This window comes from Rhinolophus ferrumequinum, chromosome 16, assembly GCF_004115265.2.
Source record: "Rhinolophus ferrumequinum isolate MPI-CBG mRhiFer1 chromosome 16, mRhiFer1_v1.p, whole genome shotgun sequence".
In the NCBI taxonomy this organism is placed as follows: Eukaryota; Metazoa; Chordata; class Mammalia; order Chiroptera; family Rhinolophidae; genus Rhinolophus; species Rhinolophus ferrumequinum.
The window spans coordinates 8,425,676-8,437,834 of NC_046299.1; the positions used below are offsets into that span (position 1 = coordinate 8,425,676).

Consider the following 12,159-nt stretch of genomic DNA (forward strand, 5'->3'; position numbering starts at 1 on the left):
AGTGATAGAGCTTGACCTGAAACATAACTGTCTCTCCCTAATTGTACTGGTACTTGCGCTTGACAGTGGGCAAGGTGTTTAAGCTCTGTCTCTGTGCTTCAGGTCACGTGTCCTTAAAATGACAAGATTGGATGTATCGACTCGAACATCTGATCTCGCCCAGCTCTAAAAACTGATTTAAACTGGAGCATCACCATTACACAGCATCAACCGTTTCTCATCTTAAACAACAGCACAGATTTTTTTCTTTTTTTTAAGAGGTTACCTTTATTGCTAGATATTTCATAGGGCTCTGAACAGTAATTGCAATTTAATGCAGAAGAGCAAGGAGATGACTGAGATAATTAATGGACCACCTCAACTCCCAGCTCTTTCTTATGTAATGACTTTTAGGCATAGAGCGGAAGATTGTCCTTACAAACCATCTTTCATGCCACTTATTCCCTGAATGAGACCCAGGAAAGATCGCAGGATGAGGCGCTCTGTGGAACTGGCACACAAACCCACGCCTCCAGGCATCCTGATTTCCGTGGAGCCCCTCAACAGCGGGAAGCATTATAGAGTATGGACTGTTAGTGTCTAAGCATATTTCAGATCTAAGAAGAGACAAGTTGAAAAAACTGTTTTCTTACCGTCACAACTAAACTGGTGGTTTTGATGGGTAGGCTAATTAGATTTGCAGTTTTCTAGGTTACTTATGTCATTTTAAAGACTTTGGATTAAATGTTATGCTTAACCCCAAAGTATACTTACTTGGAAATATCACTGTTAATGTCCTTATTAATATTGTTACATTTTGTTGAGCTCTTTCCTCAGCCAAGACATTTCAGCTGTAATCCCAGATCAAAGAGTCTAACGAGGCAGCAGGTGTATGTTGGTATCGGCCAATATGTCTTGACCGCTCACCTGTGTGTTGACTATGCCAGGTGCCTCCTGGGTACCATGCACTTGGTCCCCTGCACAGTGGGCGCTGTTATTTTGCTCCTTTTATAGGCGAATCTTGTCATGCGCTTGCTACAGTGGAGCTGCCATGTGGACTCTGGCGGTTTTGCTCCATATTCATGCTCTTACTAAACTGTTTTCTTCAACTGCGGGTCTGTGTTTTATCAGAATACTGTTCTGATAAAAGAGAAACACAGAGATAGTAACGGCCCCCCAAAAGCATGTAAATATCGGATGGGCAAAGATAGGCTGTTGAGAGCAAAGTTGGGGGTATTTTTAATTATGGCAGAACATACAGAAGGTGCCAAAAAAATGTGTACACATTTTCAGAAAGAAAAAAAGCTGTATTCAAGTTGTAATAATATATGCTGATAACAAAAGATGAATACAGGTGAATAAGTCATATTTGACTTCTGCTATTACAAGAAGTGCTCAAAAGTGGTTACCGTTAGTGTCCAGACACTTCTGATTACGGCGAACATTAGTAGACTTCTGTGGCGAGCGTGTGAACTGTTCCAACACCAGAGCAGAAGCAGCAGGACGTGTTGCTGTGCGAGGCCTCCTGAATCTTCCCTGGTGCACGTCACACACAGTACCATGCGTCTCAGACTTACCACGAATGTGTGCAGTTGTTAGGCATATACGTTGGAGGTTCTCTTGCATACTCAAGCCTCCCTCGTCCTTGTACTTCCACAACGTTCTCGAATTTCAAATACCACTTCAAATTGGTCTTGCGCTCCTTGAACAACACCTATGCTTCCACCATTTTCTGTGACTGTCCTGCCTGTCACAGGGTGACGCTAGCATTCATTTAATTAACGCCGTCTTTTGAGCAAACATCATAGTACACATTGCTGCCGTAATTCAATTCAACTTCGAAAAGTAATACATAAATAACCTCTCTTGAAATGTGTATACATTTTTTTGGCACCCCTGCTACATAACAGAAAGTTTGTCATTAATTTTCAAAAGTTTTTCATCACCTCAAATGGAAACTCTGTATCCAGTAAGCAATAATCCCCCATTTCCAACCTCACCCATCCGCCCCAGGCCCTGGACACTGCTCATCTACTTTCTATCTCCATGAATTCTGTCTCTATTCTAGGTATCTCAAATGGAATCTTAGGGTATTTGTCCTCTCGTATCTGGCTTCTTTCACTTAATAGGTTCGAGGTTCATCTAGGTTGTCACATGAATCAAAACTTCATTCCTTTTTCTGGCTGAATAATATTCCCCTCTATGGATAGACCACATTTTGTTTATCCATTCTTCTGTTGACGGACACTTGGGTGGTTTCTACTTTTTGCCAATTGTGAATGATACCACTGTGATCATAAGTGCGCACGTGTCTGTCTGAGTCCTTGCTTTCAATTTCTTTGGGTATGTCCCTGGGAGTGGGATTGTTGGGTCACATGGTAATTCTATTAAAAGCTTTTTGAGGAGAGTCTTGAGAATTTTGAAGAGTTAAATTCAGGAGGCGGTTGGTGCCCTGCTGGCACTCTGCCCCCTGGGCACCTTCCTGAGCATCTTCAGGGAACAGGCTTCTAAGAGGGCAACCTTGCATTTCCAATTCACTTCCCACCTCCTCTGGAGAGATCCGTCCATTGGAAACTGAGGTGGGGGTTGGGAGGAGAGTTTGGCCACTGCCTAGATCAGAGGTGTCCAAACTGCGGCCCGCGGGCCAACTGCGGCCCATGATCCATTGTTAATTGGCCCGCAGCAAATTCCAAAAATATATTTAGTTTACTTAAATAAACCAGGTGAGGCAATATATTCTTCACCTCGAATGAGTGGCCCGGCTGTTTGTGTATTTTACCGCATATGGCCTTTGGTAAAAAACGTTGAAAAAAGTTTGGACACCCCTGGCCTAGAGGATGAGAATTCGCCCAGCCTGTTCTCACACCTGAAAAGCAAACTTCTTGGCATCTAAGTGGATATAAGCAGCAGTAAGTGCTCCAGCCCCTGACGCACTTAAGCTCAGTTCGGGCAGACACATCCAAAAGAGAGGGCTTGCAGTCCCCCAGGAACCTGCAGAAAACTGGGGTCTGGCATGGGATGGTAAGATTTTATTATGCATCCTAATGACAGCTGCTCTGAGTTGAATTGTAGTTGATGTGGCACTTTGATGAAGGCCAGGGTTAAAGGGATTGCTGTCTTTCTGGGGAAATTGGGCCCTGATACCAGTGGAAGGAAGTCTTGGCAGTATTTATTAGCACATGGACATAGCATTCATCAACTTGGCAAAGGGTGAAACTTTCCGTCCAGCTTCTGGATGTTTATCCCGCTGGTTATCGAACACCTGGGTATTTGGAAATGTCTGGATATTTTTGCAATGTGGAAACCAAACATCCAGGTGACAGCCTAGGTCTCTGACCTTTCACCTTTCACCTAGGTGTTTTGGTGTCACACAAACAAAATCTACATTCCCAGTTGTCACCTGAAGGTAGCTGGGGGTTTAACGGTGCACCTTGGAAGATTTAGGTAACAGAAGAATTCCACAAAAACCTGCCTGGGCCACCTTTTGTCTTTGCAAGGAGAGGGTGTGGAATGTTTGTGGAATTACAAACAGTTTTTGTATTAGAAGCGAGAGAGTTTAAGCCATTCTCAATCGGCTTTGTTTCAGCTTTGAAATGTTATTTTTAAGTGTTCAGTGAACATAGTTTTGAAGCCTCTTGCTCTCATTCCGCTCCTTGGCAGATGCAAAATAATGATGAATTGCACAAAGATTTGGCCACGGGCAGGAATGAAAAGAAAGAATTGTGCATGTGTCTGTTGGTGCAGGATGGATTTCTCTTCTCCCCGGCTTTCGGCTTTCGCATTGGGTCTGCCAGAGAGTGACAAGTGCAGTGATTCTGCAGCAGATCAGCTAGTACCGAAGGGAGGCCCAGGGAGCCGTTTCATTGCACTTTTTTGTTGTTTGTGCGTGACATTTCTGTTGCACGAGATTTCTATTTAAATTAGAAAAGTGAACATGAGAAAAAAGTAAACAGCATTTATAATCCCACCACTTAATTATATAAAGTATATTGCTAGCAATTTAGTACATTTTCTGTCTGACTTTAGCTATGTGTATAGACATGCTAATATATTCAGGCCTGTATGCATCTATAGAGTTGTGTGTGTGTGTGTTTGTGTGTGTGTGTTTGTGTGTGTGTATTTTTTACAAAATGGAATTATGAATATACATATTTGTATTCCTCCTCCTTTTTTCATTTATCCATAACTAGTAATGATACCTTACCAGACCTGAACATGAGAATCCCTCATTCTTTTTAATGACTGTATGCTAATTCTGCTGGAATGAACTACACATTTGTGCATATAGGATGAACTATATATATCATTGATGACTCTCTTGGTGGATTCCTGTTGTTTTTTTTTTTTTTTTTGCTGTTACATACAGTGCTTGAAGCAACGATCTTGTTCATGTGCCTTGAAGGCATTCCGCTATTTTCTGTGTAGGTGAGATTTCTAGAAGTGGAATTAACTGAGTCAAAAAAAAAAAAAAAGCCGAAAAACGTGTGTTGCTAATTTTAATAAGCACTACTGAATTATTTTACTGGAAGGTTTTTTTCTAGTTATATTCCCCTTTTTTTTCTATTTCCCTACACCCTCACCAAGTACTCAATGACATTGATCTTTCTAATTTTTGTTAATCAACTGGTGAATAACGGTGTCTCATTATTATTTTAATTTGCATTTCCCTGATCGTTAATGAGGTTAAGCATCTTTTCGTATGTTTATTGGGTGTTTACATCCCCTCTTCTGTGAAAGCAAAGGTGGTTTATGGGCATTTGACTGAACTGGCAGAAAAACAAGCACTAAAACCTGAGAAATTGAGAAGAATGTGTTGAAGAAGACATCTTGCGTTTTTGTTGGGAGGGTGGTTTCTTTAGGTTTACACTGAATCGTGATATGGAAGCAGTGTTTTTTAAAAAAAACAAAACCCAAATCTTTGTGCCTTTGTTCTCCGCCTTTTTGGAGTTACTGTTTGTAGTCTCTTAGCTTGTCATTAAGCAGCCACTATTAATGGTAGGATATCCTGTACAAAAGTGTCAAACAGTCCCATTAATGGTGGCTTCTAAGGGCATCCATTTGGAAAATGCCTGAGTTCATAAAATTTAGGATTGGGGATAGGTTAAGGAATCAAATGCTGGAGCAGCATTGTTGGAAAATAAATATTAACAGCACTGCATGGGGCAGTATTGATTGAGTACCAAGGTCTCTGAAAGGGCAGAAATACTTTGTTTGGTAAATGTGTTTCTCATTGTGAAAGCATTGTATAAATGTTAACTTATTAACATTTGTAGTGCATCTCCAGGAAGTAAATATTCAGGAACATAGGCCCTTGCAGAGGGATCTTACATGGAATGCCAGAGCCCTAACGAGAGACTGGACCAACCGTAGGCCCTAGGGTTAAAAATGGCAGCGATATGCTGAGCTGCATATGCCAAGCGTTAAAGTCTTGGGCAGAGGCAGATGCTGCCCTCCCCATCCGTTCAGGTTCAGCCCCATTTGGAATACTCCATGTGCCAAATCTGGATCCAGGCACAAGAAAGACATTGACAGTTTGGATGGGGTCCAGAGACAGGCACTAGCCATGATTAAGGGCTTATGGGCATGACATTTGAGTAGGGGCTCAAAGAACTGAATATTTACAGCAGGGCTAAATGCTGGATTACGGGCCTTGGTGACGTTAGGGCCTATGGCTTCATCCCTAAGTTACCCTCCACGTGACTGGTTCCTCAGAGGCCACGACTGTCCCATCCCTGAGACACTGGGGAGAGGGAGTGTCTCCTGTGGGCCCATTTGCCTCGAGTTAACTTCAGGAGCTCTAGTACCTGTCTCTTCATGCTCTGTCTGAGCACACAGCTCCAGAGCAGCACCCAGGGGCCCGGGTTTAGAGAATTTCAATTGCACTGGAAGATTTAGCACCCACACCTTCTCCTTCAGAACGCCTCTGCTGTGCATTCTGCATAGCACGTGCTTGTTAGCCCTCCTAGTAAGTGGAGGCCTCACCTCTTGTTTTTGGTGCTGCTACAAGGCTGTGGCCCAGCCAAGAGCAGAAAGTGAGTCTTCTGCAGCGTGGCGAATAGACTTTCTCAACTCTAGGCCTGATGCCTTCAGGTTCATTTTACTGCCAGACGTTTCACCTGTGCGAGTGAGAATGAATATCGTCATCAGCTCATCGTCATCGTGAGGTCAGACTCGGAAACAACCTCCACGGTTATACAGGGTGGGCGGTGACAGGCAGCCATTGAAGCACAAGTGACGGTCTGTCCAGAGCTGAGTCTAAATTCATTGCTTGTACTCTGGTTAAGACGAGCCCAGTCTTCTCCCGTGATCCTTCGTAAGACTGTCAGTGAGGAGCAGTGAGTGTGGTTTTGAACCTGCCATCACTAACTCCACTCTGTAGTAAGGGCTTGCACAAGCTGAACGCCTAACGTGAAAAGAGTTGTGCTGTAGCGTGCCCTTATAATCTCTCACCTCTGCTGCCACTGCTTTTCAGTTGCTTTCTCTGCCCTCCTGGTTTTCTAGTGGAGCCCTCATGAGATGAGATTTTTTATTCGCTAGTTTAGTTCCTTGAATCACTTGTGTGCTTGTGAAGGCTCTGCCTGTATTATCGGTTTTTATGGGATTAAGGCAGAAAACACTAGCAGTGCTCAGGGAATCACTCAGAAGGTCAGTTGAAATTCCTGAAACGATAGTTAAAATGAGTAGTAGGCTCTAGCTTTTTATTTTTTCTTTCTAGTTCTCCCAGAGTGCCTTGTCCAAAATACCTTTAAAGAATGATAATTGGATTCGGAGAGAAATATTAAAAGCCTTAACCTCCCTCCCGCCCCCCAGAGATGAAATCTGCATTTGGTCCTAGTAAGGAAAAATCATGCTTGCTTGAAAATTTGAGTCTATTAAAACATTTTAAAAGCAAGGTGGGAACATGAGAGTCTAGGCTGTTTGCATGTTGACAGAACCATGGGTAGGAATCATAATAACTTATTTTCATATGTGCTGTTTATCTTTGAAAAGTCTCAAGGAGTTTGTAAACAGATGGATATACAACTTAAGTTTCCTAAGGATTCATTGCTCCCATGTTTGGAATTCTGAGTATATCTCTTAGGAACATGTAGCATCTATTCAGCTACCCCCTGGGATTGGAAGGGTGGTCCTGTGTTCCGGAACAATCCCAGCACCTACCTTATGGGCTCCTGGGGAGAATTAAGTGAGCTGAGGCGGGAAGGAGTGCTCAGAGCAGTGCCTGGCATACACACAGTGAGTGCTCACTAGCCTTGGCCCTAGATGGATCCTTGGGGCCATGGGGCTGAGAGTTCTCAGTGGATAAGCAACCCGGTAGCTCACTGCTGTTACCGTGCAGGCTAGTGTTCAGGTTTTCTGGCGACTTGGCCGCTCTTGGAGGAACCCTCAAACCTATGACTGTGACAGACCCACTCGATGCATTCCTGGGTATTGGAACCTGTCAATATCAGCTTGTGAGATGGTCACCATGATGATAATTATTGTTTCTATTTATCGCCATTCTGAGTACTTATTCTGAGGAAAATTTAGAATTCGGCTGATTCTTCTCTTGTCTATCTTCCTTGTCTCCCCCAACTTCTCTTTAAATCAAGATAGCAAAGGACCAGTATTCTGTGCTAAGATTGTTAAATGAGCACTTCTCTTGTGATCTTTTCAGGTACGAAACCAGCATTGGAGCCTTATTATGGAAAGCGTGGTTCCATCGGACAAAGGAAATTATACCTGTGTGGTGGAGAATGAATACGGGTCCATCAATCACACTTACCACCTGGATGTTGTTGGTGAGTTTGCTTCTCTCGGAGTGGCAGCTGTACGTCTGCCTGCTGTAGCTCGGCTCATTTGAAATCGAGAAAGTGAGTCCTGTGTCTCCCCCGGTTTAAGGAGAGTTGGTTCATTTTAATTCTTTATAAATACAAGCTGTCATTCGAGAAGGATTCTCCTGTCACTTGACAATGTTCTGTTTCCTGATAAGCCAGGTTTTATGTGTTTTGTGTGATCCTCTTGGTTCCCAAGTGTCCTCTTGTATAAAATGGATGTGGTATGAAATATGCTGACATACTGGAAGCTTGGATTGCTCTGAAAAATAGCATGTGCAGGGAAAGGGTACAGATATGTTGTTGGAGAACTTTGTTTTTAAAAGTGAGGCAACATTATCTAAAGAAAGGCAACTATAGGATGCGGGCTAAAGAGTAAAGGAAAAGGTGTTATGATGACTGTGCTTATGGCTGGCTGTAGGGAGGTTACTATCAAGGGTTCTTCACTTCCATCAGAAGAAAGTCATCAAGACACTACAAGTTCAATGTCTGTCTAGAAGCTCTTTCTTCTGTGAAAAGAGAAATGTGTATATGGATTTATAAGTGCCTTTTTATCTTAAGACCTTATAGCTTGTTGTCCTGGAAACACAGATTTCTTCCCTCGCCTATTACAATGGGTTTTGTCATAAGTCATAAAGAAAGGGTATTTCTCTGTCTTGTTGGAGGGTTGATAATACATGGAACTACATGGAGGACATGTCTCATTGTTGCAGGGATGCTGGGCTAAGATTTTTTTTTTTGGTAGAAGTGATTTTTTTCTCTGTGTTGTCATCTGTCCTGACTCTCAGTATTGCCACCTGTCCTTGAGTCCTTGCTGTGGGTTACCTAATCAGTTTGCCCTTCTCCACATGCAGGTTGCTGACTCCTGCTAAGGTCTCACAAAGCTCACTTTGATTCATTTTGCCCTAACGTGACCCTTTGTGATTCTGCAAACTCATGCCCACCCACTGTGTGTCTATAAACAAGCCTTTTCCTCCGTCATTTCTGATGTGTGTGTCCCTAGTGTTCACATGGGGACCTTTCTTCTCCTTCCATAAAATATAAACTCTTTGAAGGGAGAGATCCCAAGATATTTGAATTGCCCAAAGAACCATTACAAAACTTTCCAAGAGCTTAATTAAACAAATTACATAGATTTGGTTAATTGAAGTTTTAGGTTAACTAAAAATTAGGAAACCATTTTGACTTTCTACCAAGTTAAAGAAAGTTAAATCTCTAAGAAACTCTGTCTTAGAAAGCATGGCATAGTCTTTATTTCCATTTGTATGTAAATATAAATATTCAGTGAAAAAAAGTATTCGTAATTTTTTTTTTGTTATTTAAAAGTCTTAATGTGAAATATGATAGGTTTTTGTATAGTGTACATCCTACGGATAGTCATAGAAGACGGAGATTTAGAGCCCTCTTTTCTCACAGATAGTTATGGAGGTTACTTCTTAATGGGAATTACTATGTACAGCTATTTTACAAACACAAACACAAAGAGAAATAACCCTCAAATATGAGAAGAAAATGGTTAACATTTATTTTGGCATTGATATGCTATAAGTCCATTGATTTAAAAGCACATGACTTGGATTTTTCACTTTGGGCCTCGTGGGTCCTGAATTTGACATGAAAATGTTTCTATTTAAGGAAATCAAGATTTGGGGCTTAAAGTTCTAAATACCTAGTTCTGAAAATAAGTAATTTATTGTGGGAATAAAATAATGGTGCTGTAGCCGTTTTGGAGGATTATGGCTTCACCTATGTCTTCTAATCATTCATTAAGATTGGTTGGGGCCCTTCCAGCAATCGGGGAGTCAGCGCTTGGCCACTTCAGCCAGGGGCTCTTGTTCATAGCAGGTTTTAGGTTCAGTCGTTATGTAAAACATTCAAAAGCCCCTCACCCCACCGCTCCTTTGAGCTTTCTGGCAGCTCATCTCTGTGAAACCCTGAAATCTCTCTTAGAGTTTAGGCTTGGATTTGAATTGGGCAGCTGAATAATGGAATTGTGCTGTCTAATGTTAATCCTCTGGCAATCGGTCTTGTTGAAAAGAGCATATGATTCAGTGGTGTAATGTGGAGGGAGGAAGAGTGTATGGAGTAATGCAGAGAAAGGCCTGATTATGTCACAAATTTGGGAGCTCGCCCAGCTAAGCGTGGGCCAATAATGACACAATGCTGGTTGGGAATATCCATTAAAGCTCAACCCTAACAATTTTCCAAGGCTTGAACCTTCTTTATAAATACAAGCCAAAAGTCAGTGGAGTATAAGACATTTTCAGGAAAGATGGAGGTGTGAAATACTCTCTTCTTTGCTCAAAACCCTAGTAATTGCTTTGAGAAGCACTAATAAAATAAGAATTGAGTCGGCTAAAGAGTTTCATGTAGACTGACAGGATTGGCAGACTGTCATTCTGCACATCTCAGCAAGTGGAAACAAAAGGGATTCAGGCTTGAATGGTGAATTTCTGGTGGCCCACAGGTCCAAGCTCAATATATCGCTGCGTGATCACAGCTTCTCAGCTACATCTCTGTTTCACGGAAAATCAGAGACTGTACCAGCGGACGCGAAGTCCTGTGCTCATTCTCTGAGGTTTTTTTTGTTGTTGCTATGATACATAGGTTTGTGGTTCAGATATTAAGGAGCATCAAAATGGGTGAGATCTTTTTATTGAAAGTCTTCCTTGGAAAGACATTCCCGTAAGCACGTTAATGTAAAAGCCATGTAATTTAAGTGACGTCCTTGTGTTCTGGAATTAAAGAGCACACCATTGTTGTGTGTGAGGGAAATACTTTCACGTATGGGAGCCCTTTTCAGGAGCCTTGCTTGATCCTCATTAAAATTGACACCATTACTTTTCAGCCATTTACTCGCAGGGGAAAATTAGTGTGAAGTCCCACATTTTGGTAATTGCGGCGATAATAAAATGGGCTCCCCTCAGAGAGCTGGCCCCAGGAGGTGGTAAGTCTTTGCTCTGGTTTGTGAGCGAATGAGGCTGAAGCAGTGGATTCTGACAGGTTTTGCCACCAAGAAGCTGCAACCTAGGAGAAGTCGTTTAACTTGGCTTCACGATCCTTATGTCTGGAAAGGGAAGGAGCTGAGCGAGCCTCACTAGTGTTAGAAAGGGCAGCCTGTTGTTGTGGAGAGAGTAGTAGGTCTGTCAACCCACACACTAGGGCAGCAAGTGAATTGGGACACTTACTTAGCTTTTCTAAGCCTCTTTTTCCTCATTGGTCAATTTGGAGTGACAATACTTCATTCCTAGGATGGTTGTGTCAGGCCCTACAGGGGCTGCTGTAACAAACGACCACAAGGTGGATGGCTTAAAACAACAGAAATTGATTCTATCTCAGTTCTGAAAGCCAGAAGTCTGAAGTGAAGGTGTCAGCAGGGTTGGTTCCTTCTGGAGACTCGGAGGGAGAATTTGTTTCAGACTCCTTCCTAGTTTCTGGTGGCTATCTGCAGTCTTTGGCTTGTAGACATGTCCCTCCAATCTCTGTCTCTGTGTCCCTGTGGCCCCTCTCTCTGTGTCTGTCTCAAATCTGCCTGTCTTTCTCTTATAAGGATACCTGTATATTATATTTAGGACGTGGGCTTATCTTGCGTGGGCCACAGTGCAACCCATTACCTGGTTATGAGTAATCAGTTGAGTTAACAGATGAAAACACCAAATTGGCAGCTAGGTGGCCAGCAAAAAAATGCTGGTGTCTTCCCTTTTTAACCCGGACACTTGAAGGCAAGTTAAAGAAGGCATCTTTAATAACTTTTCTTAGACTCAATCCGAAATTTATTGAACAACGTGAATGCCACGTTGGGACCAATGGAAGTGGCCAGTGCCTGACATTTGCGTGTCCTGCTGAGCTGACCACCTTTGGTGAATGCTGTCATCATGGCTGTCCCAGTACTGTCATAGTTGCTGGACTTGGCAGAAGAGGCTCATAGAGTTCAAGAGCTCCAAATTCATTGAGTTGGCCTCCATCTCCACCTCTCACCCCATCTACAGTTGAGGAAATTCAGGTGCGAGATAAGTGGTTTGCTAAGGACTTAGAGGAACTCCAGCTCGGGACCTCCATCTGGGTTTTCTCAAATCCTAGATTCATGCTCAGGCACCACAGGCTGACGTCTTTGTTAGCGTGACTGTGGTGTGGACCAGCGTCGGATGCTGCAGCAAGATTGTAAAAAGGTCTGCTCTTAGCCCCACGCCATGTTCAGCTCTTTGTTGTAAAAAACGAAAAAGGGAGAGAGATGGGGGAGAGAGAGAAGTATTCAAAAGACCAGTTGCTCTTTCTTACTCATGTACAATCTTTGGTTTTGAATTCTGAAATTTTCTTTTTTGGGGGTGTCCAGTTCTGCATTCCCAGAGGTCATCAGATACCATTTGAG

General features: G+C 42.7%; 1 protein-coding gene across 16 annotated transcripts in view; it reads left to right on the forward strand.

Annotated features, from left to right (window-relative positions):
* FGFR2 (fibroblast growth factor receptor 2) overlaps window positions 1–12,159 on the forward strand; it is a 101,633-nt gene that overhangs the window by 41,633 nt on the left and 47,841 nt on the right. For all 16 annotated transcript variants that reach the window (XM_033129899.1, XM_033129902.1, XM_033129901.1 and 13 more), the window contains one exon: window positions 7,634–7,757. In XM_033129899.1, the coding sequence (XP_032985790.1) occupies window positions 7,634–7,757 (124 nt within the window). The remainder of the gene's footprint in view (window positions 1–7,633; window positions 7,758–12,159) is intronic.